The sequence below is a fragment of the Parasteatoda tepidariorum genome, chromosome 1 (assembly GCF_043381705.1).
Source record: "Parasteatoda tepidariorum isolate YZ-2023 chromosome 1, CAS_Ptep_4.0, whole genome shotgun sequence".
In the NCBI taxonomy this organism is placed as follows: Eukaryota; Metazoa; Arthropoda; class Arachnida; order Araneae; family Theridiidae; genus Parasteatoda; species Parasteatoda tepidariorum.
The window spans coordinates 6,994,409-7,020,469 of NC_092204.1; the positions used below are offsets into that span (position 1 = coordinate 6,994,409).

The 26,061-nt window shown below is 29.4% G+C and overlaps 1 protein-coding gene across 1 annotated transcript in view; it reads left to right on the plus strand.

The window, feature by feature from the left end:
• LOC107453016 (uncharacterized) overlaps positions 1-20,059 on the plus strand; it is a gene marked incomplete in the record, with an annotated part of 33,597 nt that extends 13,538 nt beyond the window's left edge. Inside the window, 9 exon segments of the mRNA XM_043044864.2 lie at positions 669-746; positions 856-918; positions 3,326-3,367; positions 6,205-6,267; positions 9,064-9,147; positions 11,688-11,762; positions 13,536-13,595; positions 15,155-15,202; positions 16,929-20,059. Of these exon segments, the coding sequence (XP_042900798.1) occupies positions 669-746; positions 856-918; positions 3,326-3,367; positions 6,205-6,267; positions 9,064-9,147; positions 11,688-11,762; positions 13,536-13,595; positions 15,155-15,202; positions 16,929-17,248 (833 nt within the window).
• Between the last annotated feature and the right edge of the window lie 6,002 nt (positions 20,060-26,061).

Here is a 26,061-nt window from a genome sequence, read left to right on the forward strand (position 1 = left end):
TTTTTTTTTTCAATATTAGTAGCGTGGGAAGCTTCTTTTCCTGTCGCTTTCCAGAAAAAAAATCTCTGACATCGCTAGATGTTCACAACTTCCATCTTATTTCTTCTTCGGAATGCCGCCTTGAAAAATCAGTTTTCAAATTTGTTTTAATAAGAAAATACAAAGCAAATTACTGCGCCAGCAATAGAGGCCGAAGTTGGCAAATTTCCAAAAATAGCTTAATAAAGGGGAAAAAAATTCTCCCCTTTTTATCCAGTAACTGTTTGTGTTGGAGATTAAAGGAGAATTACGAGCGCTTTCTCCTTCAACGGTACGCAAGAAAAAAATATTTAAAACAATTCTGTAGGAAAAAATTTTTGCAGAACCATTATGCTTCTGCAGAAATTTTTTGTTTCTGTAGAAAATGTTTTTTTTTTTTTTTTTTTTTTTTTTTTTTTTTTTTTTTTTTTTTTTTTTTTTTTTTTNTTTTTTTTGAGAACTTTTGTTTGTGGCAAACCAAAAATTTTTATTTCCCAAATAAAAAAAATCTTTCTGCAAGAACTCAGTCGCTTTCTGCGACAATGTCGCTGTGTCGCCGTGTTTCTGCCACGGGGGTGCTTAAAATGTGCTTATTTTTTGTTAATAGATTTGGCTAAACACTTGTTTAATAGTGATTTTTTTTTTCTTAGTTATGCTGACTCCTCTAAAGAGAAGTACTGCCAAAAATAGAAAAAGTATACTAAAGCCTGATTCACTCGTTGAAAGTGGTAAGTTTGTTCTTTTTCCCCTAATGTAATGTAGTTTTTTAAAAAAAAATTAGTTTTTTAATCTTAATATAGTCTTATGTAGTTTTCAAAATTTAAATTTTTATTCCAGAACTCCACACTACTCCTAGCCGTTCCACTAGAAAAAGAACTGCTGGTAAAGATACAAATATTGGTAATATTTAAAAAAAAATCCTTAGGCTTGTAAATGTTTTGATCAATGAATTATGTCTATTTTATAACACATATAATATTAAAATTGTAATACTAGAGGGTTTATAATACTATTATTAATTATTAACACTCTAGTATTATCAGTTAACCTAAAAAAAATATTGCATATTCTATTCTATTTTTTTTTTACTCTATTTTCAAATAATATTAGACTGGGTTTCTAAAAAAGTAATAAAATATTTAGAATTTTTAACCAAAATCATTTCAACAGGGTTGCCACTCCACGGGAAAAATCAGAAAAATACAGGGAATTTAAGATTAGGAAAAATGCAAGGGATTTTGAGTTTTTCTTAAGAAATTAGGAAATTTTGTTTCTCATTTTCGTCTTTTCAAAAGTGGTAACCACTCAAAGTACAATCTGTTGAGTATTTGAAGATGATATTTCAGCCATATTAAACTAATTCATTTACTATAGCATTATTTGTTTTAGTACATTCAGCTGTTCCTTATTTTTCCAGCAATATTAAGTAATCCTTAAGTTTTTCCAGCAATTAAAACTAGTATAATTAAACTAATATAACTCAGAGAAGAGCACAGTGATTTTTTGTTTCCTCATAATATATTGTGTATAATACTTACAGGGAAAACACAGGATTTTAATTATTAAGTACATTTTATTTTTAATAATTTAAATTAGATTAGTATGATTATAAAAAGTACGTATGTTTAATATTGATCAGCTCTATCTTGGCTCCCCATTTTGACAAAAATGGTACCCATTTTTCCCAATTTTTTATCTTAAACTTGTTGAGGCTACTTATTTGCTACTTATTTTTACCTGAAACAATTATGGAAAAGGAAGAAAAAAATTGTTTTTTTTTTCTTTTTTTGCCTGAAAAGACTTAAGAACAACTATTTTCAGGAAAGTGAGACTTTTCTGTACTCCTAGCGATTGTTTTTAGCATAAATTGGGTTGACAACCTGCAGTCGGCAAGAACTTCTAAACACAATGATTCTTTTTTTCTTAAAAAATAAAAAAAAAAATTGAGAATTTTTAATTGCAACTTTGAGTCATTGCTATTTAATGCACTCATATATATATATATGTGCTAAATCAACTATTCATTAAAAGAGAAAAAATTTTAGAAAATGTATTTTTTTGAATGAAATCTAATAATTAAAAGGATTTAATTTTCTTCAAATATACAAAAAATAATTTAGTGCTAGAGCACTTAAAGTTTTAAAATTATCATATTTTCAGCAAATTGATCATGGTATATAATAATTAAAATTCTAGTCATATTGTTGAAAAAATTTATTTATTTTGGCAACTGTTTTCATCCTATTACTATACTAAACTAAAAGCTAACTATACTAAAGCTACTATAGTATACTAAACTAAATATAGTAACTATAGTACTACTATATATATAGTGCTACTGTAGTAAAAGCTACTATACTATGCTAAAAGCAACTATTTTGTTCATTTTTTTTTTCTGTTGCAAAGCTGAAATGGCTATAGGCAATTATCACTTTCTGGTGCATAATTTTTAGAGGTGTAGTTTAGTTATGAAAGGGCATAGGGAGGCATCCCTGAGGAAATTTTTTATTGCATAAAAAGACTATTTCGCTATACAAATAATAATTATAATCTATTTCAGTATGTTTTGATTTTCCATTATTTTTTACACATTTGCTAGTTTATTTAACAATTGTGTTAAATCAAATGACTTGTTTTCTTTGTTGAGGAAAGAATTATTTATTGCAACAAAAAACAAGCTTTATATTTTTCTCATAAAGCAGGCTCTAAGAAGGATAGTTAATTTTTATCACAGAAAATAGAATTCCTACTTGCTGTTTTATTCCGTGCACAATACTTATTTTTTTCCTCCATTTTTAGCAATTTTTTGTTGCTCACTCACCTATAAAGTAAAGTATGGTAGTATTTTTTTTTTTTTACAATATAATGATCTCTGCCTACTAAAGACTCTCCGTGCAGTTAATGGTGGCTGGTGCATGTTAAACCTGTCTGGTCGCAAAGTCCTCCATATCTCTGGGGGTACTGGTCTAGGAGTTTCCTTGTCTTCTGGATTGGTTCAAAATTACAAGGTTACGGAGTTAAACATTAGTAGTCGTATATCAAAATTGAGTCATCTGTTCAACGCAGGTTATAAAATAAAATATACTTGATCCAGGAGTTCTCTTGTCTTCTGGATTGGGTTTAAAATTACAAGGCTACAGAGTTCAATATTAATAGTCGTAAACCCAAAAAAATGAGTCTGCTATTCGACGACGGTTATAAGATAAGATATGTTAATATTAATGATTGTAAGTTATACCATTATATATATACATATAATATTTATATATGTAAAATTTTATTTGATGTATTTGGTTTTCTATTTTAGGTGCAAGTGATGCTATGGAATGTGAAGAAAATGATATGGATGGTATGCTTAATTTCTATATCTTTTTCTTTAAAATAGACATTAAATTTGTTTTAGTAGTTAAATTTCACTTTAATTTTTTTTAATACTCTTTGTTGTCCCTGGGTTATTTATTGTGATATTTGTATTACACTTGATGTTGGATTTCAGAGTTTAATTGTATTGCTTCAAATCCTTCCATCTTAAACTAGCTGTTCGAATGCAATCAGAGTTGCCACAGTCGACTAAAATGCAACTATTTTCGGCAAGTGGTTACTGTGTGAACTTTTTATTGCCTGAAAAGGCTGAAAAAGCAACTATTTTCAGGAAAAGGAGGCTTTTTTGTACTAGTGGTGTTTTTTTAGCCACGTTTGAACAGGGTTCCTACACGGTCAGGAAAACCTGCAAAAGTCAGGCTACTCTAAAATTAAGCTTAAAAGTCAGGATTTTTCTTACACATTCATAAAGTCAGGATTTTTCTTACACATTCATAAAGTCAGGATTTTTCTTACATATTCATAAAGTTAGGAAAATAAAAAATAAAAAAACTATAGTTCATTCAAAGACTGACAGACACAAATAAAGTTTCAAGGAAAAATTCTGTAATTCAAAATATGTAATTTCCTCATAATAACATTCCTCTTTCCCTGGTAGAACCTGTCCTGTAAGCAATTTTCCTCCTGTTTATCTAGTGATAAAGAATTTTTGATGGGGTTGCTAGGTTTATTGCTCTCTGTGTGAATAACTGGTTTACAGACAGTAGTAGCTGAAACAACAGCAGAAATATCAAAAAAGGAATTTTTACTGTTTTGTGATGCTGCCAAAAAAAAAAAAGANACTGAAATAAAAATAAAGTATCTGCCAAAAAAAAAAAAAAAGAAGAAGAGCAAAAGAGATGAGATAATTTTTTTCGAAATATTTGCTCGGAGAAAAAAAATTTGAAAATTTGTGGGAGGTTATAAAAATTTTTCTTATCCTCTCTCATGGTAACGCAACAGTCGAAGAGGGGGTTTCAATCAATTAAAACTTATTGGTTTAAAACCTCAATGAAGACTCTATTATTTCACAAAGGCGTGTGTATGATTATGTTTCATTTATAAGTGGAATAAAAAACATAGGCATTAAAGAAAAAATGCTAGATGCTGTAAAAGGATCTAGAACAAGATGGAGACATGCATTAGAAGCCAAAAAACAAAAGAATAAAAAAGCTGAAATTTATAGAAAACGAATAAAAGAAAAGATAGATGATTTGAAATTAAGAAAATCTAAATTGACGAAAACTGCTGCAACAGAACTGGATGTTCTTGATTCAGAAATTGTCAAACAACAAAATATGTTGAGAAATATTATATAACATAGGAGCCCCTGAGTTTCTCCTGAAGCTTACAGTATTACAGAAATGAATTTAAATATACTGAAGTAAAAAAGATATTTTTGATTTTATTTTTCTCACAAGTTGCATAATTTTTCTATCTGAATTTTTATTTGTATATAATTAACTTTTCTTGACTTTTTCCTATCTTTTAAAAGAAAAGTCAGTTTTAAGTTAAATTGTGATTTTTAAAAATTAATATTTTAATGTAACAAATGTTCTAGTATGTTTTTTTTTAAGAGTAAATATTATTTAAAGATACTGATACATATCTCAAGAGTTGATTAACCCTTAATATCCTGACTACACATGCATTTGGTTCCACTTAACATTAAATAAAATAATATTTCCATAATCCAGCAGATTTTCTTGATCTTTTTATTTAAATAATTTGTATCTAACTACAAAAACACACTAAAAGTTTAAACTAATCATGATAATCAAAGATATGTTTCATAAGTTTTCTGAAAATATAATTTGGGATATAAAGTGCTATTACGCAATTCCACTTCAATATATAAGTGTTTATCCTATTCAATCTATGATACTTATAACTAAGTAGCATATTATGACTAATTGAAACTGCAATGTTAAAAGTTTTGTTGGAGTGGGAAACGGCAGGTATTGTAAAAGGTCAGGAAAAACCTGCAAAAGTCAGGATATTGTTTTCTCAAAATAGTGTTGGAACCCTGTTGAAAACCTGAGGCCTGCAGAAGCTTCTGAACACACTGATTTATTTATTTTTAAAAAATAAAAAATGTTGAAAATTTTAAATTGATAATTTAAGTCATCACCTTTCAATTCATTCAATTAGCACTGATTCCATCGTAAGTCTTTTGTTTCTTGATCGCCTTCTGAGTTGCTACAAAATTCCATGTGATTTATTTTTATACGACATTACGATGGATGAGTTTCGAATCTGAGTAATCACTTTTCACAATATATATGCTAATTCAATTTTTGATAAAAGGGAAAGAAAATTTTTGTAAAAGTATGTTGTTGTTTTTTTAATGAATTCTAGTTATTAAAAGTATTTAATTTTCTGCAAATATACAAATTTTTTTGATTTAAAAATTATCATATTGTCATATATAATATCATTACTGATAGTTTGACGTGAAATTCGGGTTGCACTGTAATTTCAGTAAAGGAAATAAAATCCAATAATACAGTGCACACTTAATGCTTGCAAATTTTAAATACAATTGCTTACAATTTTTTTACAAACTTTTAAATATACCTACTTTAAATGAAATCCTTATCCCTTCCAGAGGATGGAAAATTTTGATAGCGTGTCCGTGGATCATCCTCAGGGATGTTTTCCAAACTGTCAACAGTAGCCCATTTTGCAGCTCTTGTGAGATGTAAATCAATAACTACTGCTAATGAAATCCTTTGATTTTTCCAAGTGTTTATAACTATCAGACAGATGTCTAACTTTATATTTTTAGCATCTTTCTAATATTGTAATTATTATTTTTTTTTTTAGTTGCTCCAAAAACTCCCAAGAATGTGCATTTTTCTATGGGACTTAATGTTCATGAAGATCTTGGTGAGCTTGTTATTTAATATTTTAAGTTTTATTGTGGCATTGTTTTGTATATTTTCAGATTATATGTTTGAGGTCATACTCATTATCCAAATTAAGATGTGGTCTACTTCATGCTGCATATGAATGAATTACAAATATAGGCACTGAAGTGGACACACTGTATTTTCGATTCTATTAAAAGGGTCCCCTTCTTCCTCAGTGTCTGTCTTGACACAAGTGACATTTTTTGCTTAGACATTTAGTGTTTTTAAAAGTGCTTATTTTTAATTTAGTGTTTTTAAAAGCTCTTGGAGGTGCTTTTTTTATTCGAGGTTTGTAAAAAGTGCTTATTTTTCTTTCTTTCAAAAAGAGAATTTTTTTTTTTGCCGTGTCAATTGTCACATTAAATTACAAAATAGGCATGATTTTCTCTGGGGTATTTATCACAAACTAATTATTTTATCATGATTATGTAAAGTTTTTAAAACTGTTTTTGAATTTTATTGATTTTATGTTCATAAATTAAAAACTTTAAACAATGGAAAAAAATTACTTTTTATTACTGCACCGATCCTAATTATGACTTTTTTTTTTTAGGAAAGTGATTAAAAAAATTTTTGGGTGCAGAAATGGTGCTTATTTTTTGTTGAAAAATCTGACTACGCACCCTGTTACAAAATGTTCTTGTTATTAAAACCAAAATCTGTCCATTTTCTGTACCTCTACTTGTGCTTTTTTTTCTTTCTAAGTTCTCCTATAAATCCTTAATTTCTTATGTATTTTTAAAGCCTCAAAATGCATCCAATATTGTCATATATTACAGAAATAGTATTGTAAACACCTCTTAGTGTCAATTCATTAAAATTTTAAAGCAGGTAATTTAGTAAATGTTAAACTGTTTTATAATTTAATTGCTAGTGTTCAAATTTTTTTTTCCAATTAAAAAAAAAGGAAAATTTTTAAAAACTTAAGAGATTTTACATGCCATAATGTGTAAAAAAAAAAAAATTACATTTACGCTGCTTATCATTAAACAGCTTGCAAATATGTTTTTCAAGTAATAGTTGAAGATTCTGTTGAAAAGTTCTGATGAGTGTACAAAGAGCATCTATATCATATTTTTATAGAGAAGATTGGGAACTACTCCGAAAATTCCTGGAAACCTATTGATTATTTTTGGAGCAAAGTTTTCAATGTAAAACATAATCTAGATTTTCCTCTAATACAATCTTCAGGGTGCGTAGCGTTTGTAAAAAGTACTTAAAGGTGCTTTTTTGGGGATTTCGTTTTTAAAAGCTTTTAAAGGTGCTTTTTTCAGCTGGCGTTTTTAAAAAGTGCTTTTTTTTAAAAACGCCGAATAATTTTTTCCCCTTCAGTGATATCTGATGGATCCCATGCATTTCACGAAAAACGGGGAGTTTGCTACGTAATCATTCACGCGGACTTTATGTCGTACCCACGTTATGACTATGAGAGTATCAGATCATTATGAAATGTTTTTCTTTTTAATTCATTTTAATTTTGTTCTTGTGTATTTTATTTTACTTCTAACACTGATGACGTAGTGGGTAAGGGTACTTTAGTTTTGAGTTCAGGGTCAAGTTGAATTCACTCGGTGATTATGAAAGTTCTGATTGTTTCGATTTACACCCGTTTCTTTTTGGGTTTTTTTTAACGCTAAAACTGTTTATAAAAAGTTTTTGTTTTTCGATAATATCATTGATTGAATATGAATTTTTTGAGTGCTTGAAAAATGTTTGTAAAGTGTTTGAAAAGTTTTTAAAAAGTGCTTATTTTTGATTCAAAGATTTGGCTACGCACCTTGAATCTTCTATCTGTTCTTGTCAGATCCTGTCTTACATATTTCATTAGTAGGACATCAGTTAAAAAAGTTTTCTCTGTTAATAAAATAAAAATTGTCACGTCTGAAAGATCAAGAATGAGCTTGAATATCATCGAGCATACGGATTATCAAAGAAGCTGTAAAAAAGAAAAGTTACAGGTTTTTGCATGACTCCAGAAATAAAAAATTGTTGTAAATATGCAGGTGCTAAACACAGCTGGGCAAAATAAGAATGTACCTGGAGCAAAACTTGATAAACGTTTTGATCTGAAGAAAAAAAAGAGTATCATGTGCCCAGTCAGTGATTAATGAAGGCAACCAATGTCTCATAAATGTAATAAAACACAGGGTTGCCACAGGTGTCTAAAAGGCAACTATTTTCAGCATGTGGCAAGTATGGCAACTTTTTTTTGCCTGGAAAGGCTAAAAAAGCTATTTTCTGGGGAAAGAGACTATTGGGAGACTTTTCTGTACTCAGCGATGTTTTTAACATGAATTTGGTTGAAAACCTGAGGCCCGCAGGAGCTTCGGAACACTTTTTTTTTCCCCTCTTAAAAAATAAAAATATGTAATTGCAAATTTGAGGCTTCACTATCTAATTCATTTCAATTTGCACAGATTCCATTGTAAATCGATTTCGTTTCTCGATGTTTTCCTATTCTTTTTGTTTTGTGTGCTAAGTTCCTATTCTTTATGAATCAATACTTTTTAATCAATTTTAATTATCCCATCATTATAAAAATTACTTTTTTATTATATTCAAATTATTTTCCATGATTAATTTTTTTAAAAGAACAGTCAAAAATTTCTTTATAGATTTATATTTTTGAATTAATGTAATTTTGATATTTCGAAGCATTGAAATTTGATCATTAAATTATTTACTTTCAGTTTTGATCATAATTTATTTGCGTCTATTATATTATAGCTAATATTATTGCATCTAATAACTTATTTACATTTTTGAATTTTAGAAATTTATTCTCCGGAGATTAATCTTACAAGATCTGCCCCTCGAAGAAAAACTGTGATGACTGAAGTTGAGGAAAATTTTACAGGTCAGTCTTTTTTTTTGTTTGATTTCCCCTCCAATATTTCTTCTTTTGTCTACTTTTAAACATATAAGGTAGGTTGGTATCTAGTATCTCTCAGAATGAGGAAGTTAAAATCTAGATGTTGCATAAGAAGTTGTAACATTTAATATTTCTTACATTTAATCAAAATATCATTTGATATTTGCTTATATCTTTTTAGTTGAATGTACTCCACATTTATTTTATTGTATTATAGAATTATATTTGTTTATTAATTATAGATTTCAATATCATTTTAATATAATTAGTTTAAAATAACTATGAAGCTGTGACCTTGTTCACACACAAACATCCCTCCGTCTCTTATCATTGAAAATGGAGGGGGGGAATGAATTATGGACATCTAATTTTTTACTCCACAGAGACTTATTACTCAGTGAATCTGGATCGTGCTGTGGAAACTGTGTGTATATTAGTCGATTTAAAAAAAACTATTTTTAATCTTGTAATCGTATTAAAATTAATGCTGAGCTTGATATGAAAAATATTCAAATGTACATGGAAAAAATTAAACTTAAGAATACAGGATGTGTGTCGCAATAGGCATTAAAAAATGCGAATTAATTTCACTTGTTAACAATATGTAATGATAACCTTACATAATATAACAGTCCGCGTTGAAAACAGTATTAATCTCTCTTCGATCTTTATATTTTGAAAATTTTAAATGTTAAATATAATATCTAACAACATCCTCTTATTTTATATTCTTTCTTTTCCCCCTCCCACCTCTTCTCCTTTACTTTTCACATCAAGTCTAGCATCAACTTATAAGATGAAAGAGAAATTTTTCTGCAACAATAGTCACATATTTTGCAAAAGCGTACTTTTCACATTGTTTTATTCAATGTTTTCACAATTCATTCACCCACAATCCATTTCAGCTTACTAACGGTCCATAGCTTATGAAAGTGCCGACATTTTACATGTTTGATGAAGTACTTGAGAGTTTGCATGCGAGTCTTCTATTCAATGTTTTCACCATTCATTCAACCACAATCTATTTCAGCGCACCTTCAATCCATAGCGTATGAAAGTGTCAATCATTTTACAGTTTTGCTGAGGCGTGTGAGCTGGGGTCAGTGAGATTATTGCACTCTCATGTGCAACTCTGCTGCATTTTGCAAGATATTCTCATTTTTAAGTTTCATTTTTTACCCTGTGATTTTTTTTTTCCATGAGCAGAAAAATTGTCTATTTTTCCATATGTTACAAACTGTAGATTTGGATAGTTTATATTTCCTGTAAATATCAGCTCAATTACCTCCATTTTCAATCTTTCTGATTATGCCCATTTTATCATCAATTCAGAAAGTTTTACGTTTACTGCTCACCATAGTTGAATATGAGACACTTGTTTGCAGGCTTTTTTTTTAACTGAACTGAGAGCAGAAAGGAGTTGAAATGAGGGCCTTATTAACACAGATTAGTGTCCAACCTTTTGACAAATAAGGAATAATTACTCATTCCCTCTGACAGAAAATGCATATTGATCCACTGGAAACATCTGCTTGGCATGTTTAGGGATGGGAAAGTGAGATAAAAGAAGCAAACGAGAAAAATGCTTATCGATACATTTATTTCCCTCTATAGATTGATTTAAAAATAGGTATATCTATTTAGTTTGAAGTAGAAATTTCAAAATTATTACAAAAAAAAATGAAGAAACAAATCAGTCGGAAGGCAGAAAAAAGTTCATTATATCCAACTTCCTCACTTTTTTGGCTCACTATATCCACAAAAAATAACATTATATCCAGGGGTTCACTATATTATTATTTAATTTTATTGTTTGACTGTATTATTATTTAATTTAAAGAATTGTACTTGGAAAATATGAAAACTTAAATTTTCAATTAGTAGTCAATAACCAATAGGCTGTAATGACTTAGTATCCACTTTTTCCTCAAACCTAATGAGTGTGGTGAATAATATTCATGGGTCCTTTTCATTTTATAGCCATTTTTTACAAACTTGTTTTGTCTAGATGAAATTTTATTTTTAAAAAATTTCCTGTTAGAAATATTCTTTAGCTATAAAAAGTTATTTCAACAATAAAAATTATATAAATATGTGGCAAGCTTTAGTTAAACATACTGACTTCGTATTAATGCTTCTTTAGAGTTGCGAATTTATTCATAGTTTTGTAATTTACATTTTTGTTAAATATAAATATTGTTGCATTTTTTAAAACGTGAAATTTTACTAAAATCTTTTTAGAAAACCTGGATAGGTCAGGGGAAAAAATTATTTTTGAGCATGAACCCTTCGTTTTTTAATTTGATTTAAAGATTCAAAAATATTTTTAAATCTTTTCCTTTTTTTATTTTCTCTTTTTAAAAAAAAACCCTTGACTGTCTGGTCTTGGGGCTCCTGTTGTAGCCTTTGAAGCAATATTAGTCTGTTTTTCTCTTTCTAATGTCTGTGGCTTATCATTTGCTGTTTGTTAAAAGTTTTTATGTCATATAAATGTACAAAAAAAAATTCTGTTTATTTCAATTTAGACATTTCCCACACGCCTGTTGGTCGACCTAAATCAAAGAGAAAAACTATTGGTAGCGGTGTAACAGATGTTCCAGGTAAAATTTTAAGTTTCCTTTACTTTTCATAATATGATGTTTAAATACATTTTTTAAATGATTACTGTTTTAAAAGTTGGTATAAATGTAGGCTTATTCTTAAGAGGCTTTCATGCAGCAAGCGAAGCAATGTGAAATATTTGCTAAATGATTAAAATTTCAGGTAAAAAAATTTTAAATGCTATTATAACAGAGAACTCATCTGAAAAAAAAAGCAATGCGTGTATCTTCATTTATTCAATCAAAGAATGAAACTGATTTACACAAATTCAGAAACGGGAATCGTGAGAAAATAACATTTAAATAATAAGTCAAGCTTTTAAAAAAAAAAAAATTTTTTTTTTTTACTCGTAAGATTTTAGGATTTTTCTTTCTTTTTGGAAAGATGTTTACCTTACTATCATTTTGGAAATAATCATTAGTGTATTACTTCGTTTTTTCTTCTTTTTAAGATTATTTCCTAATATTATTTTTTTTAGTTGTGTTTAACAGTAAAAAAACAGCTTTTTGTAGCGATTCTAAAAATCGGTTATCCGGAATACCAATGGTCCTGATAGTTCCGGATAATCGGTTCCCTACTGTATTTCGTTGATTCTTTTATTGCTTGTTCTTCTTTTGTTAATCCATTATGGGGTCTCGGGACACTGTCATTTTGATATAACCACTTACTCCAGAAAGGTTCCTGTGTGTTAACAGACAGTGTGTCCCCTGATTAGGTGCTGTCCTGCTAACATGTAAATCTTTAAAATTCTTCATTTTTGCCTGGTTTGTGTTTCAAACCTTCTAAATTATTATTTTCAATTATTAATTTAATGATTCCTTTGAGTATGCAAAAATCTTTACTTTTAGTCAGAAAATACTCTGTATCTTGTTTTTGAACTTTTTTTATCAATAAATATTTAATAATTTTTTTACAAAAATTATATGAAATGTTATGCATCAGATTAATGCTATTACGCAGATAAGGAAGGGGAATGAAAGTTATAAACGTTTCATTTAGAACATATCTGCCCAGTCTCCTGTTTACCATATATTGTCAAATTTTTCCGTGTTTGTGAAATTTTTAATAGAAAATTTGGCTAAAATATATTCGAGACTGGCAAAAGTACTTCTCTTATTCCTCAACAGATGTCGCTATTGCTAATACTGCAGTATATTGAGTGTTTGTAGTTTAAGTAATTATAAATAATGGTTTTAAAAAAATCCTCTTTTAATTAAGATTTACATATTTATTTTTTACTTCGGTAAATGTGTTTTTATTATTCCCAATTTTGACTTACATTATTATGCATGATGTATCAAAACTTTACTCCTGACCCAAAAATGTCGCTAGTAAAATCTCCTAAAAAATGGCTTTAAATTATCAAGAAAAATTGAAGGTATAATGAAATGACATATAGAAAGTAACAAATAAAGAAGCTTTTGCAATCTTTATGTCAATGATATTACAAATACATACTATATTAAAATTTTAATAAGCTTTTTTATTGGTGCAAAATATTTAAAAACTGCCATTTTTATTTTATATCAAAAATAGTTAATAAAACTAACAAATTTGTTAATAGAGTGATGTTATTAAATATTTATTTATTTTTGTCCTTTGTATCAAGGAAATGCGCATTATAGCACCTATAGATAATACTTATTTGTTTATTTGAGTGATTTGATTAACAATTCTAACAAAAATTGGGAATGAACTTTTAAATATATTTAAATTATATAGCAATAAAAGAGAGGTAAAAATCTTATGCATTGTTTATCATTACTTTGTAGTTGCTCCATCTCCCAAAAGATTCAAGTCTTCAAGAAACTCAAATACATCTGCAATTACTGGTAAGTGATTTTTCTAAAAAAATTTTTACTTACTTGACCTCTTCATGCCGCTTGGCTTATAAGCATACAAAGAACTTCTCCAGTCTTTAGTTTGGCATCTGGCTTCCTCTAATTCTTTTAAGTTATGATCTCTTGAAATCTGCCGGCATTTGTTTCTGCCAAGTTACTTCTGTCTTCCCTTTTTTCTTCTACCATCAAAGAAAAAGAAACAATTGTTAATTTTTCACTTAAGTACATGTACTTAAGTGGACTAGATTTTGCCAGTTTCTCCTGGTCTACTGCTTTAATTAAAATTCTCCTGGTTTTTATAAATTTTAGAAAGTTCCCTGAAATCGAGTATGTTTCCTAAGAAAATACCTATTGAAATAGAATTTTTGTACAGATTATTGCTTGCTCGCTTGAATATTTAATATTACTAGTACATAATGAAGCGAACCTCATTTATAGAAATCATTTCAAGACTTTTTTTGCTCTAAAATGTTCAGTTTATTTTTGTTCAGTAGTCTCTTTTTAAATTAATTTTAAAAAATCTTTTAACTATCTTTGATGAATTTAATGTTAATCATAACTGCAAAATATTACAGTTTTTCTATTTCGATAACCACAAAAAAATCCCTAAAATTCCCTGTGTGTAAAATATTTAGTACATTATGTAACAATTATCATAAAATTTATCTTTCCATGTTGGCAGCTTTGTTAAGTGGAAAAGTGTTACCACTTAGTACATGTCTAGTCCATTTTCATTTTCTCACTTTTTAACATTTATCTTCATATATTCTTTATTTTTATCTTCTGTTGCAGTTAAGTTTGCTTTTTCTAATATTATTTGGTTTCTGATTTTAGCAGGCCAAAAAATTTTGAAAATTTTTCTGAGACAGTTATAAAATTTGATTTACTGTACTAAATTAAATAAACTGAGATTTTTATCAACCATTTTTAAAAAAAGTCTCATAGTCTGTAATCCCTGGTGGACTCTAGTAGTAAAAGGGAGGGAAAAATATGGCTACCATTTTGCAAAGGAGTTCCATTAACTTTTAAAATCTTATGAGTAGGATTTTAAAAAAAAAAAATTTAAATCTTATGTCTATTTCAAATATTATTTTGTTAATTCAGAGAAAGTAAAATTCTTGGGTCTTATTTTGTGCTATAAGACACAATTGAATATTTATTTTGCTTGTCTGCATTGATCAATTAGCATTTTTAAGGTAAACCCTGTTAAAACTGCATCTTGTTTAATGAAAATATAATTAATAGGTCAAAAAATGTTTAGGTTTTAAATTTATTATTATTTATTTATTTATTTTTGCATGCAATAGAATTGTTTGCATTAAATTTATATTCTTTCGTAAAATCGCCTTAATTATTTTCTATCTGGTTGGCTTCAATTTAAAAATATTCAAATTAAACTACCCAATAATTTAATATTGCTAATTTCCAATTTAACATTCAATTGGAATCTAATATACTTTTTTAAAAACCTTTAAATATTCTTATTAGAGTGTATAACACCGTTTTAGTATTTTATGCTAAAATGTTTATGATTGGTGTTTTGTCTTTAGAAGAGTCAGAAGATGCTGATCTTTCGAGAAGTGAATCATCTAGTTCAGGTAAAAAAAATTTATTTAACTTTACACATTTTAAATAGTTTGCTGTAAAGTAGGAAACAAAAAATATCAGTAATGAAATAAGCATTTCATGCTCATGCATCAGTTGAAATCCTTTAAAACTTAGAAGTTCGTCTGACTAGTAAGCCTTAGAAATTGTTTCTGATCCCCTTAATATTTTAAAGATTCCCATTAGTCAATAAAGTCATTAAAAAGGGTTAGATTTGAGCAAATCAAGGAATCAATTTTTGCCAAAACCTAGAAATATCACTATAAAGCTAGAAAAAATGGTCCACAGAGGTTACTTAGTCCAGTTTTTAACGTCTAATTAAGTTCTTGTGTTCTTCATCACTTGAAAAGAGGAAAATAATTTCTAAATTCGGTTCTTGGTTTATATATTTAAAATATTGTATTTAGTTTTGGTCGCACACAAATATTAAATTGTGTTAATGAATACTCTCTCTTATATTGATTTATTTAATCCAATTAATTTATTTAATCTCCAGATTTGTGATACTTCAGTAGTAAATATACATAGTCTTGCAATTGTTTTTAAATTTTATCAGAGTTTTTTCAAACCTCTATCTATGCCTTTAATAAAATATTAATTCAAAACATGAATTTTGAATAATGTGTTAAAATAATGACTTTTTGACAAATTAACATGGTTTTTCCAGCAGTATTTGTTTTGGATTTCCGCGAAGTCATAAATACAAAAATGGGTGGTAACCTCTAGTTATAAGTACTGAAATCTTCAGAATCTGTAAAGTAACTAATCCCAATTTTAGAAATTAAACTAACATTGGTACATTTTTATTCAGTGTTGTAAAATGCTTTTTTTTTTATTCCGGAAAGAAACCAAACCCACTGAGTTCAATTAGATTTTTTTCAAATTTAATTGAGTTTTCCATCATTTTTTTTTATAATTTTCTTTATAGTCTTAGAGCATTAATAAATACTTTTTATACTTGGTTAATAGCCATAATTATAAATGCATTTTATTATTTGAATTTACGTAGATAAATTAACAATAAAATTTTTACTGACAGTAATGGTAGTGTAAGATTTACCTATTCCGGTTTAGATTTATGAAAAACTACTAAATGTTTACATAAAGAAATAAATTATTTATTTTAATTCAAATAAACATCACTTCAAATGTTTAGCATGAAAAAATTTTATATATGCAATGTTAACATCACTTTTCAAATGTTTATGTACAAATATTACTTTTCCAACTGTGTCATTGTGTACGATGTCATGTACAGTGAAAGAAAGTTTCTAGAATAAGCTCTAGTATTTCAACAACAAGGAATACAATTGAACAATTATTTCACCAGTTAAAAGGTGCTATATTTTAAAAATATCATTTAAAACTGTATGTAATCGCATAGTTTAAAGAAATAGTATTTAAAATATATTTTTATAAGTAATTTTCTTATTGCGAATTAGAATCTCAAGTTTTTCTGAAAATACCTTAATTCCTTGTAATTTCTAATAACACTAGTTTTTAGAAAGGTTAAGTAAAAAATTTAAACCGCAGAATATAGATGCATTGAAAATTTAAATATTTCAATGCATGTGGCATGTATTTTATTCTATTATTAGCTTAATAGCTACATCTGATTTGTTAATAATAAAATGCAGATGTAAAAAACAGACTTCAGTGTGTTTTTTTTTTTTTTGATCGGGCTTGGTAAAATCATAACAAGCCTATTTTCATTTGTAGGTCATTACACTCCATGGCTGCTTATTGAAGACCTTGATGGTAAAGTGCCTTCTCAATCAGGTGTGTATGAACTAAAAGTGTACAAAGCAAAGAAATCTGCTTATATCGGAAGCTGTGACAACCTCCGCCAGAAACTTACCTTGCACAAGCTAGGTGGTAACTCAGGTCACAAGCACCTAGACAAGTTTTTGGAGAGAAACAGAAAAGACGTCCAAGTGCGATACGAAATTATGCCGTCTGCGGCTCAAGCCAAGACAGAAGAGATGAAAAGAATCAAGGCATTTGTTGAACTGTATCATACCTCTCCATCCTACAACTGATGTTTATAGAGATATTCAGTTCTCTATCTGTAACTTATGATGTTTTGTTTGTTTTTTTTTAATTATTGATAGTTTCTATGACTCTTCTTTTCAGGGGTCTGTCTAGGTTTTTTTAAGAGAATTTTGTGAAAATGTAGACATTATTAGTAAAAATTAAAAGTTATATTTAAAAATCAACACAAATATATATTAAAATAAGAAAATATTTTCCAAAATTGTCACTACAAATAAAAATAAAAAAATGGTTAATTTCGCTATATATTTTTCCCATATATTCAAAAAAAAAATTTGCTTTCATAAAATTTTCAACTTAAAATTGTATCTAAATTTAAAAATAGGGCACATAGCATTTTTAAAAAGTGCTTAAACAGGGTGGCCACTCACCTGGAATTATCAGGGAATTTTTTTATACTGGAAAAAACCTGGAAAAATAAGAGAATTTTAAAGAAAAGCTGGAATTTTTTTTATTTTCACTAATTTAAATTATTTACTAATTTCCTTAATTTAAATTATTTCATCCATTATACCCACTTTTTTTAGACGGAAATGTATCTCACGCAGTTTAAATATCATCAAGTTAGCAATACTTTGCTTGCATCAAAATTTGCTCCATTACAGCTCTGTTAAACTAGAATGTGACATAAAATTCTCCCACTGTTGCTAAACGAATGTGGAAACCTTTGACCGCTATGAACTGTACAATTTAGAAAAGATTGTGGTGGAGGTGGAAGAGGGGATTAGGATATTAGCTTCTGTTTTTAAATTCTGTCCTTGGGCTGAATCCATTTATGGCTTAAGTTGGTTCCAATTATTTCGTGGTAATTTTTTTCCATTTTGACAAAATGTTTTTGTATTTTTAACTTTATAAAATTCTCCAAAAATTAGTTGGTTATAATTTAATAATAATAATAGATTTTATCTTCTCATAGGATTTTATCTTCTCATAATAGATTTTATCACTCTTTTTCTGAAAGCTTTTGTATTCCCATTAAAAGAAATCTGTGAATTATTTTTTCTCAGCAAACCAACCAATTACACATTTTTTTTTACAATCGCTAACAGCAATGTTTATCGACAAATTGTAACAATTGTTGCATTAATGCTAATTTTTTCTATTTCATTTCAAAAAAAGGTTTTATTTTAAGAACTAACTATATACAAATATTTAATTTTACTATTTTGTTGGTCAATGTATGATTTTTTATTCAAAAATTTGTACCAAAATATTAAAAAATAAATAAAAAAATCTTGCTAAATTGTCAAGATAAATTATTTTTTTCAAGATATGTTTAAAAAAATAACGTTTTGAATAAAATATTTTATAATATGGACACTTTTCTTGCCTACACTCTATTAGAATAAGGAAACTAAAACCTGGAAATTTTTAGATTTTTATCTGGAAAAATCAGGGAAATTTGAAATCTGATATGAGTGGCCACCCTGTTAAAGGTGCTTATTTTTGATTTACGTTTTTTAAAAGTCCTTAAAGGTGCTTTTTTTTTTGTTCGGGGTTGGTAAAAAGTGCTTAATTTTCTAATTTTTAAAAAGATTTTTTTTCTTTGCTGTATCGATTGTCATTGTAAATTACAAAAAAAGTCATGCTTTTCGCAATTTTCTCTGCAGTGTTCATCAGAAACTAGTTATTTTATCATGATTATGTAAAGTTCTGAATTTTATTGATTTTATGTTTATAAATTAAGAACTTTAAACGATTTAAAAAAAAAATTATTATTGCACAGATCCCAATTATGATTTTCTATTTTTAGAGTGATTAAAAATATTTTTTGAGTGCTTAAAAGGTGCTTATTTTTTATTGAAAAATCTGGCTACATACCCTGCAAAAATCATTGTCCTTAGTTAAATTTTAACTTTAATTTAATAAAAACATACATTTAGCAATACTAGCACTAAAAGTTATCTTCAAAAATTTTAGACTGGGTCACACAGAAAAAAAGTTGAGCAGAAAAAAAAAACTAATGGTCTATTAGAATAAATTTAAAATAATAGTTCGAATTTCGACTTGTAAACTTTACAGAGGGACATCCTTGTCATTTCATTTTTAAAAAAACTTTACGGAAAAAAAAGATCACTATAATATGGCGTGAACAACCTATTAGACTTACCCCACCGCACAATCTGGCCTATCTATTAGTAGATATCCATTAGTAGTGCTATCTATTAGTAGAAAAATTCCTTTTTTTTTTCTCCTTAGATTGCAAGGAAAACAGGTTTGCGTTGTACTGGCGCTTTTTCTTCCACTTCCATTAAGGAACAGAGTAGCTGGCGCTTCTCTTTTCCCAGGATGTTTCTGGATCCCAGCTTGCTTTCACCCAAGCAAGCCGAGTGAGAACAACAAAGTTTTACGAGGCGGAGAAGAGAATCTTAGAACTTGCTTTTTTTTAAAGTATTGTGAAACTACCGTTTTTCCTTAAGTTGAATTTGCTAAGCGGTAGTAAATTTGCCCAGACAGATCCCTGCTTTTAATGAACTCATGCATTGAAAATTATCATTTATTTATATTTAACTTCATAATTTTTATTAGTATATTTTTAAAATCATATTTCTAAGCTCTTCAGCAGAAGCATAATATATTTAGCTGTTGAAACAAGTGTATTTTTTGTGTGTGATTTCTATTGAGCGCTTTGATTTACAATGTTTTTCATGTCATATTTTTAAAGTAACTGACAAACTTGCTCAAATATGCTTAAAAGATGTTTTTTTTAATAGATTTTAATGATAAAATGTCGAAATTAGTTTGTTCCTACATTTGATTTAGCATTTTATAATGTTGAATAAATTTCTTTTATTGTATTTATAAGTTGTGTTTTACTTTTTTTTTTGTATGTAAGTGCAATTATATTTGTTTAACCTTACAATGCTTGGCACTGCATAATCAGTTCTGATTTTCAAGGAGGAAATTACATCGCAAAAAAATTTATGTACCCAAAAAATGACAGACTCCGTCTATAACTATGGCCAAAAGCTCACGATAAAGTTTTAATGTGTGAGGCTGATGCACTGGATTTTCCGGTGTAAGCTGTAGCTTTTTTCAAAAGCGAAACTCTTGCAATTAAAAATGCCACGCCAAGTGTAAATTTTCAAAATACATATTTTAATAGGGTTTTTCTTAATAATCAGTATTTTAAAATTTTATGCTTAATCAATAATGAAAAAAAAATTCACTGAGATATGATGTAACATTTAGTTCAACTACATTTTTACGAAAAAACATTTACTCGATTTATAATCTTTCCACCATTGCTTTATTTTAATTCTACTGCATACAAGGCTTTGTACGCTTAAATCCCTGAATTGAGGTCACATTCCTGCTCTAGCCTTTTTCCAGTGCATTATTCATAGCGTGTAGCCTTTTTAAAAAGTGCTTGAAGGTGTTTTTAATTGGGTTTTTTAAAAAGTGCTTAATTTTCCCTTTTTCAAAAAGGGAATGTCGATTTTCGCCATGCATTATGTAAAATCGTGCTTTTCGCATTGTTCTATTCAAAGTTTTCATAACTCATTAAACCACAATCTACTACAGTCTGCCGTTAGTATATGAAGGTGCCAATCATTTTACATGTTTGATGAAATACTTGAGAGTCCGCGTGTGTGTCTTCTAACTTGGGTTCGGTGAGATTTTTGCAATATTATCCATTTCAGGCTTCATTTTCCTCCCTCTGAAATCGAACCGAAAAATCTCTCTATCTTTTTATATTGGCTAATGTAATCAAGAAAAAAGTTCTTTGTCAGAAACAAGTTATTTTATCATGATCATGTAAAGTCTGTAAAAATTATTTTGCTTTTTGTTAATGTATATAGTGCTTAAAAACTACTTTAAAGATGCTTATTTTTTGTTGAGAGATTTGGCTACGCACCCGGTAACAGTAAAAAATAAATGAATTTTTTTTGTATACATAATATGTGGACCATTCTCATGGAACTTGAGCTATAAATTTAATTCTCCCAAATAGCGCTACATTATGTTAATTGGCCTAAAAAAAAGTTCAGTCTTGTAATGTTTCTGGAGTAGCACCCATGGTGCTTCTATTAAAAGTGGGCTGAGGGAATTAACCCTAAAGAATATTCTTGGCCTCACAAAGCATCATGCAATGGTGTTAATCTTCCATCCTCAGAAGTTTGTTGCATTGATTCATAAAAGAAATAAGTTATACTTAAGAATAATCAGAGGTAAAATGCTCCCCGATTATTAAAATTTCAACCACAAAGATAATGAAATCTGAGAAGCAGACCTGTATAATATGTGCGAATTCCGTTCACGGAAACTTTTGTAACTATTGCTAAAAAATTTGACTTTTCAAAAAAGGTTTGTCTTTTTCGAATTTCCAAGAGAGAAAATAAATTTTCTTTTTACTATATTTTCAACCAATAATAACGCGACTTACAATTACATTCACATGATTTAAAATCACGCGTTGATATTCCTATTTACGCGATTTGAGATCGTGTTTCAAATTTTCACGTTTTTATGTCATATCGAATCGTTTTTCATATTCACACGATTTAAAAGCGACTGAAATTATACCTCGGAATTCGTATTCATGCTCTATAATACTACTAAACTCAAACAAATCAATCTTGCAATCTTTTTATGTAATTACTGCGGATTGGGCCACTTTGTGCAGCCCCTAATGTGTCTATAATTGTTTTGTTTGGTATGGTAGTATATATAATTATCTGAGCTAGTTTGAAAATTATAGGTTAATAATAAAAAGAGATATTATGCTATATAAATGAGCAAAAATTCTTAATTTAAAAGCTTTTATTATATAACAATACTAGAAAGAATAAATTAATTAAATTAGTATTTTATTTATAATACAATATTGTTAAATAAACTGAAAAAAATTCTTAAATATAATTTTGAAAAATTGGCCATCACATCACTGAATTTCGAACCAGGTTGTTCAGACACTACCAATTGGTTGCTCCATATTTCTTAACCCTATCAGTCCATCTGGCTGACCAATGTAGCCATATTGAGAAACATTATGGGCCCCCTAATTTGTCTATGATTTACTTTAGTATGAAAATATAATCTAATATCTGACCGAGTTAATAGTTTTATAAAGGGAAAATATAGGCCCATACATATGTGAAGTATAAGAACAAAAAAATTTTAATTTTAACTCTTTGGTCATGTTACACACTCGAGAGAAAAAAAACATTATGCATATTTTAATTTCATAACTGTCGTTGAACAGCCGACCCAATTTTGGGTTTACAACTACTAATATTCAACTCCGAAGACAGGAGAACTCTTGGATTGAGTACTGGGAGAAATGTGCCTTTGTGGAGGACTTTTTGATGTCATTAACCCGCATTTGCGATACATGGAGAGGATGACAATGATAACCAACGGTTAGCCCATGATCCGTCTACCACTGAGGATATTTCACGCCAGCACTGTGGTCGGCGCAAGCCGGATGCAGAATTCGTATCAACTGGGATTGGCGAATGTTCTATCCCCTGAGCCATTACGGCTCTACTCAAATATTTCCAAATTTCCTGGGTTAATTTTTTCTACTGTTGTTGCAGTAGGCCAGTGTTTCCCAAACTTATGACTTTTGTGTACCCATTTCTAAATTTTTCACAGCGCTGTGTACCACTAATAAAAAAAATGAATGTATTTTTTAGTTTTTACTATAAGAAAATTGCACAGAAGTATAAAATCACAACTGGCTGTTGATACCACTAATTATTAACTGTTAATTCTGCAAAAAATAGCCAATAGAAAGTTACGTAATCGTAAATTTTCATGGCTAGCTTTATTTTTAAATAAAATTTTATGAAATTTTTGTTTGTTGCAAGATATTCCGCATAAGAACGAATACCTCCACTAAATTGTTCCCGTACCCCTGGAAGTACAAGTACCATACTTTGCGAAAAACTGCATTAAGCCAAGGGATACGATTGCTCTTTTTCTCCAGTAGCGCCATCTATGGCCATGAATTCGACTTATGTCACACCCGTTTCTAGGGTGGAACCATACATTCATCCACAGATCGTAATTTTGACTTGAACCAGAGAACGATCAATCTCCAATTCAGTACCCCCAGAGGTGTTGATTTGTTATGGGGACATGGAGGAATTTGTGAATCGACAAATTCAACGTGCACTAGTTACTGCACGGGGAGTCTTCGGCCGGCTGAACTTGAGCTCACGTTTTCTTGAGCGTGTGTCCAGCGTCCTGCCAACCAGGCTACCCCGGCTCTAAAATCTTTCTTCCATTTTGCACACACTTTCAGAGCCGTAAATTTAATTCACAGAATTTTTACTTGCAATATACAAAGGAAGTTCCATAAGTGATATCAAAACTAAAAGAGCATTGAAATAGCCTTAGTGGACATTTCCATTCGGCACAAGTGACGTCATAACCACTCAGGGATCGTTTTTGATTGTATTACTTGTGGAGGCCTTTAGGGGCAATTTAAATTCTTAATAATTAAATAAATAAATGCTTGGGGAAAAAACAATTAGATACTCCGTTTCAGGTGAGAATTTCCAATAAGTTATGATTGGAAATTAAAAAAAATTATAGAGATGTTGTAGAGATTCTCGATTACTAATACAAGGAACATTTTATATATTTATTTAATTTTAAAAACAACAATTTCCCCTCTTTCTTTAATAAAAGCACATAGTTGATTAAACTGCTTGCATAAATATGTAATAAAATATGATTTTATTTTTTAAACTTCATTAAAAAATTTTTAAATTAGAAGGAATTTTAAAATCACAGAGACGGATATTATTCATTTGATATATCCTACTCCCAATTGGACATTGCAGTTCAAGATGGTCACGTATATATACGTCAAAGGTCAATGTGTGAGTATACTCACACATTGAACTTTGACGTCAGCTCCAGCTGATCGTTTATAAGCAAATTAGCGAGCTAAAGATGAGCTTCTCTTATAAGTTAGAATGTTAATTAACATAAAGTTAATTAAATACAGCTTGGAATCGCACATCGAATTTGTTGAAATATGATTCTTTCTCGTCTACATCTTTTACTCAGATTTATTAATTGTTTATGTATTTTATTGTAACCGAGTTTTGTTTTGTGTACCAGGCAACTTCGATGCTTAAGTTTTTTTATGTTCTATATGGTTTCGTGCCTGTCTTTGGGTTAAGTAGGAAATATATTGCGAAAGAATTGAAATCTTTGTGTAAGAATATAAAATTTGACACTCAAGAGAGTTGATACTTGACGGGCATGGCCTACTCGATACAGAATGGGAAGAACAGTTGCCAATGTAAGCAATTGTCACTTTTCAACAACCAATCAGAATCGAGATGCACACACTACGTTACTTGCAGGCATCCCTGATAGCATGCAACCTTGTGTCGGAATTTTTTTTCATTGTCACGAAAATGTTTGTACCAAAAATCTTTTTTCAATAAGGAAAAAAATAATGCAGTTTCAAACTTTTCACCCTAATAGGATTAAAAACTATTTTTTAAAGATTCTTTTAGTTAAAATTGTATTGTAATTTAGGTTCATATTGACGTTTTAGCTGACGTCACACTAACGATAAAATCATATTGCATTGTCCATTAAAATTTCATGACAATGTGGATTTTAGCTGAGCATGCAAGACGTTGCGAAAAGAAACCTCATAATTACCTAGATTTAAGATTATTTTCACCGTGAGATTAGCTTTATTTAAGGATTTTTTCGCTCTTGAAAACCTTAAAACAACCTCGATTTTCAGGTTTTTATATAGAATGTTGTTTTTTACAAGGTTTTGGATTGGGATAATGAGCGCTCATTAGTAGCACGCGCGTAGAATGGAGCAAATTGTCAAAGATATCGTACAAAAACGATATTATCGTTTTAAGGTTAGAAGGTTTACACGTAACCAGCATAATAAACCTTTTTACGTATATATTAAAAGGTTTTTGCTGAATGAAAATAAACCTTATTTTGCGGTCTGGGTATCCCATTACTCCCCCCCCCCTTTGCATATTCTCTTTTCCCTACCATTGCGAGCTTCCCATTTTTCTTTTATTTCCTTTTATGATGTAATTTGAATGATAGCCCCCACTTTTATCGAAGTACTAGCAATAAAGCCTAGTTTTTCGTTTTGACCGGGTTCACGTAAACTGCGGAACTGAAGTTTGTTGTTGTTGTTAATTTACGTCGCACTAGAGCTGCACAATGGGCTATTGGCGACGGTCTGGGAAACATCCCGGAGGATGATCCGAAGACATGCCATCACAATTTTGATCCTCTGCGGAGGGGATGGNTGCATATTCTCTTTTCTCTACCATTTCGAGCTTCCCGCTTTTCTTTTATTTACTTTTATGATGTAATTTGAATGAGCACCCCCATTTTTATCGAAGTACTAGCAATAAAGCCTAGTTTTTCGTTTAGACCGGGTTCACGTAAACTGCGGAACTGAGGTTTGAACTACCGAGTTAGATTGCGTTCTGACAATTCAGCCTATTTTGGTACTTTATTTGTACCAATGCAGGGGATGGCTCCCCTGCTTTGGTAGCCCGACAACCAGCTCACGAAGTCGAGCACTTTAAGGTAGTACGGCTTAACGAGGACCTATACCACACACCCTCGGTCCCTACTCATTCTGATCAAAGTGGTCACCCACCCGCTTACTCATCGCTGTCAAGGATGCTTGACTTCCCTACGATCGGGAAGTCACTGCGGGACCAATTCATCCTACGAATTTGATAATTTTGGATGGCGCGAGTTTTTAAGCTTAAGCGTAAATATTCAATCGGATGTTAGTAACCCGGTAGTCTTGCACCCTAACACCATCTTAGCTTAATTTTAC